The sequence below is a fragment of the Apus apus genome, chromosome Z (genome assembly GCF_020740795.1).
Source record: "Apus apus isolate bApuApu2 chromosome Z, bApuApu2.pri.cur, whole genome shotgun sequence".
Taxonomy (NCBI): Eukaryota; Metazoa; Chordata; class Aves; order Apodiformes; family Apodidae; genus Apus; species Apus apus.
This window is the reverse complement of record NC_067312.1, coordinates 5,435,011-5,453,386: the sequence shown is the minus strand read 5'-3', so window position 1 is coordinate 5,453,386 and position 18,376 is coordinate 5,435,011. Positions and strand designations below refer to the sequence as shown.

At 39.2% G+C, this 18,376-nt stretch overlaps 1 protein-coding gene across 1 annotated transcript in view; it reads right to left on the bottom strand.

Annotated features, from left to right (window-relative positions):
* Nucleotides 1–3,668: 3,668 nt before the first annotated feature.
* RIT2 (Ras like without CAAX 2) overlaps nucleotides 3,669–18,376 on the bottom strand; it is a 177,879-nt gene continuing 163,171 nt past the window's right edge. The window contains exon 6 of the mRNA XM_051642151.1: nucleotides 3,669–5,088. Within this exon, the coding sequence (XP_051498111.1) occupies nucleotides 4,861–5,088 (228 nt within the window). The 3' untranslated portion in view covers nucleotides 3,669–4,860. The remainder of the gene's footprint in view (nucleotides 5,089–18,376) is intronic.

Below are 18,376 nucleotides of genomic sequence, written 5' to 3'. Positions count from 1 at the left end.
GACAGATCAAGCTAGAAACAGTGATAAAAAGGAGGCTGATCACTGATCTAAGACACTATTCTGTCCAATTGTCATTCAGTTTTGTGAGAACTGAGATTTTGATACTGTATTAAAGTCACATTCTGTAATTTTGCCTTTCATTTTCTAGTTTTCAGGGCTTTTCCAGAGTCATAAACAATGAGCAGTGCACATCATGCACACTTGTATAAATAAGAGTCCCAGAGAGAGATGTCTAAATATGGCTGATTAGTGTAAGTATACTTAACTGAATCATGTCAGCAGAGCTGCCTATGTTAGAGATCCATACATCAAGTGTTAGTACAAATTTAGGCAAACACCTGTGCATTCCTATAGCTAACTATAAACTTTATGTCATTTATATTAAATTATTTTATGGTCTTCAGTTTAATTTTTAACAGTTGACATCATTACATCAGTATTACCTTCTGATGCGGCTGCAGCAGGTCCTATTTTTTACTCTGTCTACAAGAATGTCCACTGGCAGCTATTTTGCTTATCACAAATATCACAATCTGGTCCTCAGAGAGCAACACGCACTTTGGGAGAAGATATTGACACAGTCATAGAGTGTAAATCATCACTATGAGATGCTAAACTGACTCTGCTGGGGCCCACCTTTTGCTTTTGACATATGTATTTTTCTATTTGTCATGATACAGGGACAAATGTATTTGTCATGCTACAGGCTAAGAATGAGAGATATATACAAATTACATATACTAGTGTTTATATTTATTGTTTATATATATTGCATATTTATATATATAATATAATACATATAGTGGACAAAATGAGGATAACTCTTTTCATTCCACTCATGCATCCTTACAACTCAGTCTCAAAAGGTTCCTTTTTTGTGTGTGTGTAAAGAAATTATTTTCAATCATTTGTGAAGACATCAGACTGTTAATGTATTTCATGAACCTACAATCTGAGAAAACACAGAAGATTTCTCTGCTTAAATCCTGAGGCCTATATGCAAAACGCATGAAAAAGGAAAACTTAAATACTGCAACATACCACCTTAACTTATAGCCTTCCCCAGATTGCTTCTCAACTATATATGACATGTGATCTGCCATAGCTAGGAAGAAGGGTAATTAACTGCCATATATTATGTACTTGTAAGAGACACCATGGATATTTTTGCAAAGTGTTATTATTTTATGTTATTTATTAGCTGGCTTTAATTACAACCCTGAAGGAAGCTGAATTACAGTCCAACTGCAACACAGTCTGACACTGGACTAAATTATATGTGCCACTTTCATGGGACTGTAGGCAACACAGCAAAATAAAGTGATTAGTTTCCTTCTTCAGATCTTCCAGAAATGATTAGATGAGAGACTAGTCAAAGATGGAAAAGTCTTTAGACACAGAGCTGCTAGTTTTTTTTAATTCTGTCAGCTAGGTTTGACAGCTAAATCCAATCTTCTGTGATGGAATCATAATGATTAATTAGGTAAAACAGCTGCACCCAGCCTCTTGTGCAGTTATGACTTATGTTATCCTCACTGACTATAACCACCATCAGCTCTGCTCAATTAACTGAGGTTAACCGTTATAGATTTTTGAGGAATCAGGTGATGGTAAATCAGAATGACTTTCCCATTTTAAAAATAAAGGATGGTCAGGTGTTTTAGAGATAAGGCTCAATGCAAAGCATTTACAGCACCATTCTCAGCTAGACATACTGAGTCAACAAACTATTGAAGATGTGGTTCATCATACCTGAGTTTAGCCATCAAAAAGTTAGGCTTGAAGGCCAAGCTGCTCTTTATGAAGCAACGTATAATCACTGGAAAGAGGCAGCCATTTCAGGAAGTATGCCATTCTATGCTGCACAGGACAAATCACCAATCAGGGGACCGTCTCTCTCATTACTGAAGAAGGAACTCTTAATGACTAGATACCGTGCTCAAGATCCTCAGAGGTTATGATGTCTCATTCCTTTTTAAGAGACTAACATAGTACCAAACATCATAGAATCATAGAATGGAAAGGACCTTAAAGATTACCTAGTTTTAACCCCCCTGCAAGGGCAGGGACACCTCCCACTAGACCAGGTTGTTCAAAACCCCATGGATGGGGCTTCCACAACTTCTGTGGCCCACCTAGGCCAGTGTCTCACCACCATCACACTGAAGAATTTATTTCTAATATCTAACCTAAATCTCCTCTCTTCCAATTTAATTCCATCACCCCTTGTTCTATCACTACATGCCCTTATAACAGTCTATCCCCAGCTTTCTCGTAGGCACCCTTCAGGTACTACTTGAAGATAATACCTCTAGGTATATCTTTCAAAATGTGGCTTGTATGGGCTGGTTGTGGAGACACTCAGAATCTGGAGATTTCATGGGCTTGTACACCTAAACATATATAAACTGTGTCTGTTTGAACATATGGAGCCTGAGGAACACGAGCACATCTCTACTTATAAATTGTTAAAATGATCCTTTGCCTCATTTCAGACCATGTCAGGCTAGTACTTTAAAACCAGTGCTGAGCATGGTGCAGAACCTAGCATGGCTCTGTGACCACTTCCAAAAGCAGTTTGTATGTGGTAACACTGCTGTTAAGGCTAAGGGAGTTTAGCAGTATAGAAAGAGGTTGCTCCATGCCAGATGACCTTAATGGCTTTGAATGGGCCTGTTTAATATATAAATTCATTTAAGGCTTAATCTTAGACTGTATCCATGTCTTCTCTGCAACCTTTCCTGTATTGCAAACTGACCTGAAGCAGGGTACCCCTAAACCTACAGAGCCAAGCCAGTGTTGATGTAATATATCCCTCAGTAGGGTGGGTGAAATGACATATTAATCCATGCTAAATTGTTTTCAATTGTCTCAAAGCTTAGGCGTCTGTCTGAAAAAGACAGATGAGCATCCCTCAAGGTTTCTCAGGATACTAATTTCTATGGTGTCTTTCTCATGGAACAACTGCTTCATCCCCCTCTCTGCTGTGTGCAGTATTGGAACAGTCACAGATGTTTCCCCATGTTATTTATTGTCTCATAGCTGCCATCTGCTCAGTGCAGCCTCCTGTTGCCTCTCCACCAACTCATAAACTCTTTGGACAAGCACATCTCTTTGTCTCTAGAATGCTGGACCTGTGGCAATACAGGTAAATCAATAATAGTAATTACTGAATTAGTAAATTCAGACCTTAGCTGTTAGGGGCAGGAAACAGAAAATTCACCTTAAATGCCTGTATGTATTTCTGTTCCTCTGAGATAATCTTTCCAAAATAGACATACAGACAGATATTATCCAGCTACATGTAGTAAAATAGTATTTTGCTGGAGAATTTTTGACAAGTTGAAAAGTATCACTGGATTTTCTTAAAAGAAAGGGAAAATGAAGAACAAACCACCAGATTTCAACGAACTCAAGTTCTTCACGATACCATAACCTTTACAAATTTAACAGAGCAAAACAAATCAACTGTCCCCCACTATCATCATAATTAGATTCAACCCTGCAAAATAGTCAAAGAATAGAAATGAAAAAATAAACACTTACTAATGAACATACACCTTTTTCTAATATCAATTGTCACTCCAGGATAGACACAAATGACACTGACTATTAGCATAGTTTCATGGAAATCACAAACTTTATTTTTTGACAAAATGTATGTACGTTTTAATTGTAAAATGTATAATGTGAATAGTAAAAAAGTCTGGGGCAGGGCGTGAGTCAATGAGGCTATAATCTATTTCATGCCAACTTTAAAAAAGAATATTTAAAAAACCTGTCCAACTGATCAATCAATGATACACTTGGATGGTCAAGGACTGTGAAAGATGGTGACTGATCTGATGCAATTGTCTAGTAGGTTGAGGAATTAAAGCTACATAATAGATGTTATCACATGCTGGGACAGAGCTGCACTGCTCTAGGGAGGGACCTGGGAAGCATCAGACAGTGCCTTTGTGCACTCCTTGGCAGGACACAAGAGCGAAACATTTCACGTCAGGTTGGATGGGTCACTGAGCAACGTGATCTAGTTGAAAATGTCCCTGATCACTACAGGGGGCCAGACTAGATGGCCTTTAGAGGTCTTCCTCAACCCAAACTATTCCATGATTCTAGTGCATTCTGTGTCTGTCGGACACTGCACCTCTGCTAGCCAGTTCTGGTGAGTAATGAGTAGAGGAGACAGAGATGCAGCCCTGCAGCCTTCAGACGGCTGATGCATGACTTGTGCTGTGGTTACCAGCTCTTCCTAGAACATGGAAAGTATACAATAAGTATGGGGTTCTACAGGAACAAAACTGGGAGATCACATCATTTCCTTTGAGAGTGGTTAAAACACACACATTCACACACCGACATGTGCACGTGCAGACTAAGCACAGTCTAATGCTAAACCTACATGTGAAGTTCAAATCCTAAACTCCTTAAACAGTCAAAATGTTCACTGAAATAAATCTTATACATTCCTGAGATGGTGAAATGATCCATGCATGTTGAGAGGAGGCAATAAGTGCATCCCTTGTACTAGAGCTCATGGAAGCTGGTTCTGCCTTGGATGCTGGCCTAATGCCTAGCATCTGAAGACCAGCCAGGGACCACAGGGGAAAAAAATCAAAGTATTTCTGCACTCAGATTTGCTGAGAAGGTATGAAAAAATATGCTAAGTGACTTTATCTATAATACAGAGGAGCCACAGGGCAACCATGAATTGGGCCTTCAAGGAGCTACTTCTGCATAAGGGCTGAAGGGAAGGAACTCCAGGACCTGGTCTTGAAGATACTGTGTCAATGCTGCCTTTTTGAACTCTTACAGGTTACTGTGGTCAGCTCCTGATGGGTGGCTCATAGGGGATTGCTGTCAAGTTGTACTTTCTTTTTTTTTCTTCAGGGATCCTTTCAGTTTCCACCACAGGCTATCTTTTCTCTTCATCTTCTTCTCCACCATGGGCAATGAGGACTCTTTCCTTCGAATTTCCCTCACTAGTCCATGAAAGACATCATCAATGTAGAACCGGAGGGCAGCTGAAGTCTCAAAAAAGGAGCAGGAGTATTCTCTAGCTAAGCTCATTCCTTCTTCAGTTGAAACCTACAAGGAAAAGTCCATAAATATCACCCAATGCAGAGAGTATGGATCAACATGAGAATATCACAGTATATGTAGTCTGACTTTTTGGATATTGCAAATTGCTTACAGATAATTTTACAGGAAAATATTCTAACACCTGACAGAGAAGATTAAAAAATGAAAGGATCACACTAAATCCAGGAGACCACTCAACTGAGAGTATTGAGAATATTCATGTGCTCAGGTATATTATTTCCCTAGTTCTGATGCATCAGTTTTTCCACACATTTACTCTCTTTAGTGCAATGTTCTAGTACAGTTTGATAGTGCTGGTGCCTGCATTCCACAAGATGGAACAGGGGGCCAAAAAGATTTACATAAAATTAAGGTCTTTGAAAATCCCTTGTTCAGCAGTAACCTAATCGTGGAGGTAATGTGACTCTTTAAACACACTGGTTTTCATACCTTAAGATTTTTCAGTCACATTAATTTCTGAGCGTGCCTTTAAGAGATTTGGTTTTAGCAGGCCTGTAATCCTATCATTTAGCTTATGCCTGAGCTGCACAAAGATCCAAAATCTATTAATTTCTCAGGTCATCCTTTCTAAATGGTCCCATGTACTTGCTGTTCTCAGAAAACCTGGAGGAAATGTGTCTGTGTTTTGAGGAGCTCTAAGTAAATGAATCACCATAAATCTAGAGGGAACCAAAGCAGCTCTTTTTTAATTTGCCTGAATTTTGAAGCAGGCATCTTATTCTTAAGATTTCTGTGTTGGCTTATTCTTGTCATTTGACCTGCCAGCCTGCTAAATGGAGGGATCAGTACTCTGATTAATGTGTGGTGTAAATAAAAATTAAATGCTTATCATAAGGACTACTGCTGTCTATTACTTAAAGTACTTTTTACATGTTATGATCTCAGCCATTAGCATGTACTAAGTCTGCAGCAAAGCAAAGAACACACCCTATGAGCTTCTAAATGTTAAGCCAACTTTCCAGCTAGTAGACTATCCTTTCTTTTCAGTATTTGAGCATAAAACAGAATGAATAAATTGTGTAAGTGAACTGTCTGGTGTATAATCAAATTCTAAGTCATAGATTCCAGCTTTTGTTTTTATTTGTATTTGGATATCATGAGCCACAAGGATGATGAGAGGACTTGAGGACCTGCCATATGAGGAGAGGTTGAGAAAACTGGGTTTGTTCAGCCTTAAGAAAAGAAGGCTTAGAGGAGACTTCATTGCCATGCTCAGGTACTGAAAGGGTGGCTACCAGGAAGATGGAGACTCCCTATTTACAAGGAGTCACATGTGAAAGACAAGGGCTAATGAACTTCAGTTGCTTCTGGGAGATTCAAACTGGACAAAAGAGGTAAATTTTTCATCATGAGGACAGTCAAACATTGGAGTAGTCTCCCAAGGGAAGCAGTAGATTCCCCCACATTGGACAGTTTTAAGTCTCAGCTTGACAGGGTGCTGAGTCATCTGACATAAACTCTAGTAGTACCTAGAATAGTTGGACCAGATGATCCTTGAGGTCCCTTCCAACCTGACATTCTATGATTCTATGATTTACTCAAGTAACTTTCCAACCACCTGAATAAAGGGCAGAGAAGTACTTTGAGACAGCCTTATGAAAAGCTGACTATTAGGACTAGACTAAAACTCTCAGTTGCTATTGTCTACCACAAGACTAATCTTGGCTTGTGGTTTTTTTAGTTAGTTAGTTTTTTTCTTATTTTTACTTCATGCAACCAAAGTGCCATTAATATTTACTAGGGAAATTAAACCTGGTATTTCAAAATACAAACAAACTCTCTCATTCCTACTATGAAAAAAAATGTCATTTATGATAAACTTATTACATCACCATACATATTTTTTTTTACCTATCTGTAATCAGGATTTTGTGTGAAACAGAACTTCAGTGTATTCCAGCTGGAAGGAAATTTGCACTGAGTCAGAAGCCCTGTAACATCAGCAGAATTATTCCTCTGTGTTTCAGGTATAATCTTAATTTAATTAAGAATATTGTAAGGGTTAGCAGGGAGATTGCATGCCAGCCTGAACTCACACAATGAAAGATTGTTGCTGCTTTCCAACTGCTATAATTACCAACCTTTAGCAAAAGGAGATGGGTAGCAATATGGTCCTTGTTTCTCTCTGGGCAGCTGTGTAAGCAAAATGTGTGATTCAATATGTCTATTGGGCACCATTGAGAAATTGATTGTCTGGATAGAAGACTATTTTAGTCTATTTTGGACTTTATAATCATATTTTTCCTTGTTTGAGTTGTAGGAGGGTATTTCATTTTATTTTGTTAAGACACTGCAATTCTGAGCAAACTACTGTACAGAGCTGCAGTTTCACTGAAGTTTTTATACACCTGTTATCTAAAATTAAAAAAAAAGAAAAAAAGCGGATAAACTGAAACATCTTTATATTAAAGAGTGATGTTGTAAATATAATTAAGGTGCAAGGACAGCAGTGCTCAACTGTTAATTTGACCCTTCCCTTTTCTCTATTATTTTCTTATCTTTACCCATCTGATTCCTCCTTCACACCAATTTTTAAAAAAAATTTTTTTTTCTTTTTTTTTCCTGGGATCAAACCTGTGCTTTCTCCCACCTGCGAGGAAGAACAACTGCAGGGAAGACATGCTATGCTCCATAATGAAAGAAGCCTGCTAAGAACTGTGAGAACTAGAGAATACTCAGGAGAACTACATTGAGCAGGAAAACTTCCTCTCGGTCTCTGTGTGGCTGGAAGCATGTAACTTGGCAAAATTTTGGCTGCAAAAGTTTGGTCTTGAAATCCAGTTTCCTGCCAAATTGCAGAGACAACATTAATGGCAATAGTTCATTTTAGAGCATCTTATTTTTCTTGAGTCTTGCCCTCAGGAACTGATTAACTACTTTATGTAATTCTTATGAACTAATTCAGCATGAGGAGGACACCTGGCACAAGCAATTTAAGGATGCTTAGTTGAAGATTTTAAGCTTCAAGGCTTATCTGAAATCTAGTACTGCCATAATTACCACTACTGCTTCCAGCACCAATGAAAATATAGCTATAGTAATTTCATTAATCTTTTTGTTGAAATGGTAAATATGGAGAAACGTCTAGAGGAAAAATACATTTTTCTTTCGGTTCATAATTCGGTCAAGAGGCTAGACACCTATGAAATGAGAAACAAGGGATAAAGCCTTTGATGAGGTCGCTGACGCCCAAATAATTCCAGGGATTTACCTTGTTCCCATCTTATTGTCAGAAAAGAAACTATATTATAGAAATCCATCCCAGATCCGCACAGCTCAGGGAGTTGTTGACAAATTGCAGCTTCCATGGATCTGTATCAGCAGAAGATATGATCTGTCAGCATGACATGGACACATAGGTCAGGGAGAGAGGTCATTCTATTGAATATATATCTGGGAAGCAGGGCTTTATATCTCATCTTTAGAGTAACCCTCTGTGATTGAATCTGGCATTGTTTCCCAGAGTATAATTCTGGTTATATTGATTCCAATTTAGCTCGTTTCTTTGCTGGTAAACCTTAAGAGGGAATCAAGGTGGAAGGGTGGTGTAGTGAAGATAATGAAAAATGAAAATTTAAGAGATGGCAGAAGCTTCCTGACTTTGATCTAAACTTTATAAACTGGGATTGCCTGAGGGAGTTTGGCTCAGGACTGACAGAAGAAGGACATTGAAGTTTGTAGTGTAAACAAATAGCAAGATGCTTCAGAAGGAGAATTCCATAAAATGGACAATGAAGCCTCATGAAAACGATGTGTGACCCTCAGAAATACAGCCTTTTCATGTCTTTGTTACAAAGGTCATAGTTTTGAGTGTCCATTTGGGAGCATGTCAGTTCAGAGGGAAAACATAACAGTTAAAACAGCCTGTGGACTGTGGATGGAACATGGGACTGTAGGCTGAATCTGGGATTTTTTCATCTTCTGATGGTTCAGGGCAGCTGGAATGCAGCACAGTTTCACGGAGACAGGAAGTACTCATTGGTTACAAACCGCATGTTATAGCATTAAGATTCTGTTTGTGGCTTTTGCAAACCTCCCTTGGAAAATTACAAGTGAGATTAAATGCAATGCTGACAGCCTGTGAAAGCTGTGATGGATGAGCTGCCATCTTTAAGATGGCCAGTTCCCCACTAAGGTCAGCTCCTGCACAAGCAAATGCAGAGGACAAAGCCACTGGGGCTGAATGGTGGGTGGGGAAGCTTTGGCAATCATTGCCCCCCATAGGCAGAACATAAAAATATCTGGATCTAAGAAGGTAAGTGCAAAGAAACTAAACAGATCAATAATCTACCTCTGCCCTTGGACTGTTATTAGCTGGAAAATCTCTCTCAGGGTGAGACTGTTTTGCATTCAGCTTTGTCTCTGCTTTAGTGAAGGCAGCAACAGAAGCATCCTAAAGTTGATTTTATTGACAGAGATTATATTAGCAGAGTCAGGAGCATCACTTTGGGTGAGCCAGTGGTGGTCTTCATGGAGGAAAACAATGCACTTCCACTTGTGCATTTAGTCCCTGCAACAGCATGATCTATTTGAGATGACTTTTGCAAATTTTTCCCTATGACTGGGATCTCCAGGTTGCCATCAAGACTTTGAGAGGCTGCAGGTGGTATGCTCAGAGTTCCAAGGTTTCTCCTAAACTTTTCTTACAGAGGCTTCTACCCTGGCAGCCCTCAGTATCTTTGCCATGGTAAACAGAGTGGTAATTCTAGGTATGGAAGTTTCTCTCTGTAGTTTATTGTTTTGCTGAGGACAGATCTTGATCCTTAATCAGAGACAGAAGGCTACACACAGCACTCATCTAAATCCCACTGAGGCTAATAGAAGGAATTCCAGTAGTTTTTTATCAAGCTCTGTGTTTTTGAAAAGCAGTAACTTACGTTGTAAACAAAAGACAACTGTTTAAGAACACAGAGGGAGGATGCACCATCTTGAGCAGCCTTGTTTGTACCACAGGAAATAAGAGGAGCAGGAAAAGCCATAGGTACTCTCAGTGATGTCTAGGAGAGATCCACATCTCTTCCCTTCTCTAGTGCATTTTTGTTTCCTGTCAGGACCACTGAACAAAACAAATATCCAGATGCCAGACTGTGTATTAGCACCTGAATGTCAGAGACTGGCAGACAATTCAGAAATATCTGTAAACATTCACATCCTTTTCCATCACCATCCATTGCCTCAGCATATCAGAAGAAATTATGTAATTTTTAGTACCTTTACAAACCTATAATAAGCCACAAGAAATAGCTGGAGAGATCAAAGGTATTGATGGTATCCTGGGTATCAGATAAGCATATTTGCTAAGAGAAAAATAATCTTACAGGTCTAGGAATTTAGTGCCATCCCACACAATAAAAAGTAGAGTGCTGCCTATTTGATGTGAACGATAATTTTATTAAACCCAGCACTTGCCACTGAGTTTATGCTAAAGGCATTCCCACACAGCACATGTGAGATTTCTCATTAATGATGAACAACAATCAGGACTGAGAAATTTTCACTAGTGTCCTTTTATCACTGTATGTCTAAGGTACCAGGAAGAAATAAAGTGGTCCCTGGCCACACAGCATGACAAGCATCAGGGATTAGGCAGTAATCTGGAAGCTGAGCTGAGTGTTTCTGCCCTGCCACCTGCCTCTTGTAGAGTCAAAGGCTTTTTTGCTGTAAGTATTTGATTCCTGTTTTGAGAAACATGCAACCCAATCCACTAACCCCAAAGCAGATCCATTATGCCTATGTCATTTTTGACATTTATTCACTTTTGCTTTGGACAAGTGTTGTATCAACAGGCTTGGTGGCAGAGACTTTCTACAGGATGCTATAAGGATCTTTCCAAGTGTGAAATGCTATTGTTCAGGTTAAAGCTCAAATACTCGGCTATTACAGCAGTGCTGGGGTTGAGAACCTGAGCAGAACCAGATAAAACAAAAAAACCACAATCTTTATGACTTTTTAAGACAAGCATCAGTGTTGTTATCTGTTCACATAATATTTATCATGGAATATGCTTTAAGAAGGAGAAAAAAATGTTCCAAACCCTTTTATCCTTCTTCTCTTTCTTCAGAAATTTACATTATAAACTACCTATCATATTCTTGCCACTGAACAATGACATCCCTGAAAGGAGGGGTAAAAACAAGATCAAGTGGAAATCGATTCTGGCTGAAAGAAATGTTGAAGACTAGGATCTGTGAGTAACCAGTATTTCCTCTTTGTGGCCAGACATTCAATATGACAATGTTTCAGGTCTAAACAAATGCACAGTAAATGCAAAAGTAAAACAAAAAAATCATTGATGTTAAAATCTCCAATTTCCATGTTACTTAACACAAACATTCAGCTTGGTTTCAGAATTTGAAATTAATTTAATGTGAATTATTGCTTATAAATATAGTATTGAAAGTTTTCCATCAGCAACCCTTTATGTATTAATACATTCATAAATCTATACAATATAGTTACCTATTTGGTTTGGCCAAAATTTCACTAGAATTCCCAGCTAGTTTCTGTTGACACTTTTAATTCAATCAAACATGTGCACCTTTTCTTTACCCTCACTCCCTGGGGAAGAAAAGCCAGGGGAAGTTTAGACTAGACATTAGGAAGAACTTTTTAAAGCAGGGTTGTCAGACAGTGGAACATGCTGCCCAGAGAGGCGGTTGTGTCACTATCCCTGGTTGTGTTTAAAATTAATCTAGATGTGGCACTTGGAGATATGGCTAAGTGCTGGACTTGGTAGTGGAGGGTTAACGGTTGGACTAGATGGTCTTGAAGGTCTTTTCCAACCTAAGTGATTCTGTGATCCTATGATTCTAAGTAGATACCTCTTTTCAGTAGCCAAAACAGTAAATAAGTAACACGCTGCAGAAACGTAAGAGGAGAAATTAATGTCAAACCATTACTCTAAAATCCGTTTGGAAGTCTTCAGAAGTACTTAGTTGAACAAAACTCACTCTGACTTCACAGCAGGCAATTCTGAGGGCTCAGTTTTGCTGACTTTCTAGATTTCATGGCTATATGGCAGCTATAAAAGCTGCCATAACATCAATAATTATTGTGCGTGTATTGCAATTAGTTCTGTCCCTCTTTCTCCCTTCCTAGTGTTACGTGAAAGCTGGTGTCTTATAAATTTTCCACTTTTTTCTTCTTGCCTGTTTGATACTTTTACTGATCTCATACTTAAGCATTATTACAGACCAGAATGATTTTTGTCATGATGAGCCAGTGGCCAACATGGCTGAACAAGGAATTTTGGCTGGAATGCAGGCAACTCAAGAGGACTACAAGAATGTCATGAGGCTATTTATGCAGGAGGAAATTAGAAAGGCCAAAGTCCAACTAGAACTTAACCTGGCTACTGCCATAAAAAACCAAACAAACAAAAAACAAAAAAACCAAACCAAAAACAATATAAAAAGTTTCCATAAATACATCAGCAAATAAAGCAGGGCTAAGAAGATTCTGCAGCCTTTGTTGGATGTGAGGGAGAAACATGGTAACAAAAGATAAGTAGAAATCTGAGGCACTTAATCCCTTCTTTGCCTCTGGCAAGACCAGTTGTTCACTGGGTACTCAGTCCCCTGAGCTGGAAGACAGGGATGGGGAGAAGAATGGAGACTCCATAATTCAAGGAGAAGTGTTTAGTGACCTGCTGCACTGCTTAGACATACATAAGTCTATGGGGACAGATGTAGGTTATTTTTAGGGTCTGGAGGATTGAGAGAATGGGATTGATTCATTTTTTAAAGGAAAACTCTCTATTAGTCTTATGAAAAATTAAACTTCTAGACAAAGCTGGGAAGATTTGTCTGCTCCAAATAATACACTTCTCACCTAGTTAGTCACTAAGGCAGAACATGTAACACAGCCTAAACTCTCTCTTCTGAACAAAGAAGAATCACACTCTCCTTCAGTCCAAGGGATCTGCAAATTGTGGGCTGGGAAAACAATCTAATGAAGCATCACCATGCTCTTCACTATTGACCACTGTTAGATTATACTGACATTTTCTCTGACCTGCTATGGTCTTTGCTACACTCTCATGTGAAAACTCTAGGCTGTCACTAGCTATTTCATTCCATACATCTGTTTCACTATTTTTCATATGAAGAAAAATCTAGATCCATTACTTATTCACACTTGCATAATTTCTGGAGATTTTTGGCATCTTTTGTGATGGAGATTACTGACTGGCACAGATTTTTCTCTAGTCTTTCTCTCCCTTTGAGATTTTATTTATTTTTTCCACACTTTGGATCCACAATATCCCTGTAACACAAGAGCTATGCCTCCAGATAATTTCATTCCTGTTTTGGGCAAATGTTTTAAGTAAAGAGAAACATCCTCCATGCTGGCACCTGGTTGCAAAACTAGTGAAACACATGAGGCTCCTAAGTCTATTATTTCCAGTGTTACTTCGTTATTTCACAGATCTAATTTTAAATAATTAAATCAGCATCTATTTTAATGCAAAAATCACTGTGGAATCAGGATGCTGTCTATAGGTTAGACTCTGAAGTTGTTCTTCTCTACTACAGACTGTACTCTTATGGCTTTATCTTGTCAAAAGCAAGACTGATGAGTGAGTTAAAACATCTTTATATCAGGAAATGTTTCTAGAGAGATGGCCTCAGGATCTGACTGAATTGGATACTCAAAGCCATGTGATCTTGCATCAGTCTGCAATAGCTCTGGGTCTAATTTGAAGAGAATGTGGAAGTGTTAAATCCTTAGCATCAGTCTTCAAGATGAACAAGTACGGGTCAATTGCTCAGAGCATTTTTCAGAGATCTGACAATTTTCTAAATTGTCCATCATCTTTAAAGGGACTTTGATTGCAACACTCAGCTGAAGACATGGATGGTCATAAGATGGCTGCAAAAAGCTGAGGTTTCTTCATCAGTTCAGCTTGGAATAGTCAGAACAGGAGACCAGTTTTTTGTAGGGAAAAAGATCTAGGACTTACAGTTTTAAGGTCACAAAAAAGGAAAATAATTTATATTTTCTTGTAAGCAGCAACAAAATAATCTAGTATTGTCTCCTAACAACAGATATTTATTAGAAAATTTACATGTAAAAGAAGCTGTAAATATACCTTTTAGAATATTTTAAAACAAATAGAAAGTTAATAGTGTTGAACTCTTACTGTAACACTAAAAGTGTTACAAGATAACTGTCAGTCTAGTACAGCCAGCCCCATATTTTTCATCTGTCTATAGACTGGTGTAAGCTATTTTCATTTATGTGTTAGACATTAAAATTCACTAGTAACTTGAATTCAGTTCTTCATTAGGACTCAGGCACTTAGCAGGCTAAGCACTGTGTAAATCCACTTAATATTTCGTAACCTATGCAAATCTTTCTCATTATATTACTTCAAAGATGGGAATAACACAGCCTCAAACAGCAATATTTTGTCCTGAAAGCACTCCACTGACACGAGAACATAAGAAAACAGACCAGGAGTCAGTGAGAAAGGCAAAGCAGTACACTGCTTTCAGTGTGCAGTTTTCCACAGTTGTCTGCTAAAGACTGGGAAATGGGATAGAAGAAATTTGAAGATCAGAAAGAAATCTGGAGAGATGGATGAAAGACAAGGAAGAGGCAGAAACAGCAGTATATTTATTTGTGTGCTTTTATACATATAGTCACAAAGAAGAACTATAAGTGATGTACAGAAAAAATACAACCCTACACAACCAAACAAAAGTATTGGTCATCCACAGAACTGAAATAATCATTTGAGCCAAAGTATCCAAAGCTTGTGTTCAGTAAAAGATGTAATTTTTAAACATGTGAACAGACTACTGGAATTAAGCTCTGAAATTTCCCTTTATGCTTAACCTGAATATGAGTTTTCCACACTGGAATTAAAAGATTACAAAAAATATCTGTTCCTAGCACAGTAAATAATGTTGTGTGTACTGAAACCACATAGTGCTTCACATTACATGGAGTGCAATACACATATATTCTGTTGTACAGTTTTCACACCTAATTATGCTCCCAGACATACTTTGCAGGCAGACTGAAAAACACCATTCTGTGTTCCTCACAGTGAAAAGAATGTTGCAAAAATATCTTTCCCTTCTCCCTCCATCTCCATGTAGTTGTCATCTGCCTGGATTCAGGAGCACTGTCCAGGCTTCTGCCAAGGGTATTCAACAGAAGGGAGGCACAGGAAGAATTTATGTTGAATGTATAGAGATTTTGACTGCAATAGAATAACTTTTTTTTTTTTTTTTTTTTTCAGAAGTTGTTTGCTGAAGTAAGCAAGTCTTGCAAATGTATGAGATATCAAAGTGCCTTATGCACAACTTACAGAAACATGTCTCACCCTTCTCCCTATCATTTTGATTGCTCTTACCAAAAAGAAAAAAAAAAAAAAAAAAGAGAAATTTACTTGATGCAATGAAAGGGGGATACTATATCAGAAAATGAAGATGGTGAGCAGTTTTTTTATCATTGTTGCTTTTTTCCTGGAACATGCAAATAATTTTGAGAGTTTACTAATTCAGTTTATTGGGAAGATTTGTCAAACAATCTCATTAAGAGAAATACTTGCAGAGCATCTTTATTAAACTAATGACGTTGCTCTTCTACATGTCAATACTAGTTCAGGCAAAATATGACACTTTTGCAGAATAAGAACTGACTGAAAAAAATGCGTGGGAGCTTTTCCTGAGTATTCTTTTTCAGCTTCTCCCTAATGTGCTGAAAGGAGAGCTCATGAGTAAGGAACAGGTCTATTCTTGGTCACAGGAACACTGAAAGAGAGAGGCCCATGACATAGAAAACTTCAAATGGAAATGGCAGCTGCGTGAAGAGCATCCACTTAGCTCCATCATTCAACATGATTCACCAGTCTAGACAATGCATAATAAAATACTGAGTCTGAAGAACTGCTTATGAAGGGGATAGCAATAAGAAATGAAGGTGCTGAAGGAGAAAAAATAAAAATCTTAAATGGCTAGTGGGTAAGAAGAGCTGTAAGAATGCATTTAGCAAATGAGGCATAACAAGCTTTCTTATTGTCTGCTAAACTTGCTCAAATTACCTCACTTTTGCTGCAGACTAAGAACATGTCCTGGAGAGAGTTTCGGTGGTAACTTGTTTGTACATATGTGGTTAGCTTCTCCTGTTGGCAAGCTTCCCACTCAGCAGGCAGTTTCTTACCCTTCTGTATTTGCTGCCTGTGGCTTTTAGTTTTTACTCAGAAGACCAAGCACCTTAATGTAAGCAAAGTGTGAAGTAACAGCTAGCAGAATCTTAACTTTGTTGAATATAGCCCCAAAATTTATTGCATATATACTCAAAACATCTTGGATACTTTACTAACAGAAACTTACAGAATGATGACACTCCAGGATTAATCAGTAAGGTGTTTCTTTCTAGAATCTTAATTTTTGACTGAGAAGCCAATCAGGTTGCCTGGGATGTTAGTTCATGTTTGTTTCCACAAAGGAAAGGAATAGTGAAGAGACAAGAATGGAAAAGCTGAAGGGTGAAGGTGGAAAGATGGCAGAAGGGAGGATGAAGATTATGTCTTTATTATGCTAGCTTGGGGATAGAATGAGAAAACAGATTCTCAACAAAGAGAATAACAGAAACTCCTTGCTAGAAGCATCTGTTTAACCTCCTCTATACATCATCTATCCAGCCAATTATTCTTCTGATGTGTAAAAGGTGCTCCATTAATACACTATGGGTGTCCATGGCAGAAAGGCTTGGCCTTACAGCAAACCTTGGATACAGATGACGACAAAGCACTGCTTTAAAGAGTCCCTTCTGTTCCACAAGGCATTCAGCATCAGCTTCTCTGTATATTAGAGCTGTTTTCTGATATTTATTTCCTGTTTTTCAGTCAGCCAGCTACTTCAAACCTGCAGTGTGGTCAGAGTCTGAAAAGGTGAAAAGGCAGTGTGTGTAGTGCAGCTGGCACAAGCTAGACTGTTGTCCTGCCTCTTCTGGAGGTTTTCAAAAAATTCTTAGAGGAAAAATGGATGGGTCATAAGCTGGAGTACAAGCAGGCGGGTCAAATACAGCAGTTGAAAAGGGACTGGGAGAAGGAAACACCTCCCCTGTAGGGGAAGGACAGGTTCATGACCACCTAAAGAATATGAAGGTGCACAAGTATATGGGACCTGGTGGGGTCCATCCACTGGCCCTGAGGCAGCTGGTGGATGCAATTGTTGAGCCCCTGTCCATCACATTTGAGAGGTCATGGTGGTCTGGTGAGGTTCCTGCTGATTGGAAAAAAGGAACATAACCCCTATTTTTTAAAAAGTGAAGAAGGAAGTCTTAGGGAACTACAGGCTGGTCAGTCTCTCCTCTGTGCCCAGCAAGATCATGGAGCAGAACCTCCTGGAAAATCTACTAAGGAAGATAGAAAATAAGGAGGTGATTGGTGACAGCCAACATGGCTTCACTAAGGGCAAGTCATGCCTGACCAATCTAGTGCCCTTCTACAACAAGGTTACAGAGATGGTTGATAGTGGCAGAGCAACTGACACCATCTACCTGGATTGTGGAAGGCTTTTGACACTGTCCCACACAACATCGTGGACTCCAAACTGGCAAGACATGGATTTGACAGATGGACCACTCAGTGAATAAGTAATTGGCTGGATGGCCCCACCCAGAGAGTTGTGGTCAATGGTTCAGTGTCCAAGTGGAGGCAAGTGACGAGTGGTGTTCCTCAGGGGTCAGTATTGGGACCAGTGCTGTTCAACATCTTTGTTGGAGATATGGACAGTGAGATTGAGTGTATCCTCAGCAAGTTTGCTGATGATACCAGGCTGTGTGGAGTAGTTGACGCCATAGAGGGAAAAGAGGCCATCCAGAGGGACCTTGACAGGCTGGAGAGGTGGGCCAGTGCCAACCTCATGAAGTTCAACAAGGCCAAGTGCAGGGTCCTGCACCTGGGTCAGTGCAACCCCAGGCACAAATCCAGGCTGTGGGGAGAATGGCTGGAGAGCAGTCCTGAGGAGAAGGACTTGGAGGTGGTAGCAGTTGATGAGAAACTGGACATGAGCCACCAGTGTGTGCTGGAGCCCAGAGAGCCAGTTGTGTCCTGGGCTGCATCAACAGAAGTGTGGCCAGCAGGGCCAGGGAGGGGATTCTGCCTCTCTGCTCTGCTCTGGTGAGACCCGCCCTGAAGTACTGTGTGCAGCTCTGGAGACCTCAGCACAGGAAAGACATGGAGCTGTTGGAAAGTGTCCAAAGGAGGGCTATGAAGATGATCAAAGGGCTGAAGCACCTCTGCTATGGGGACATG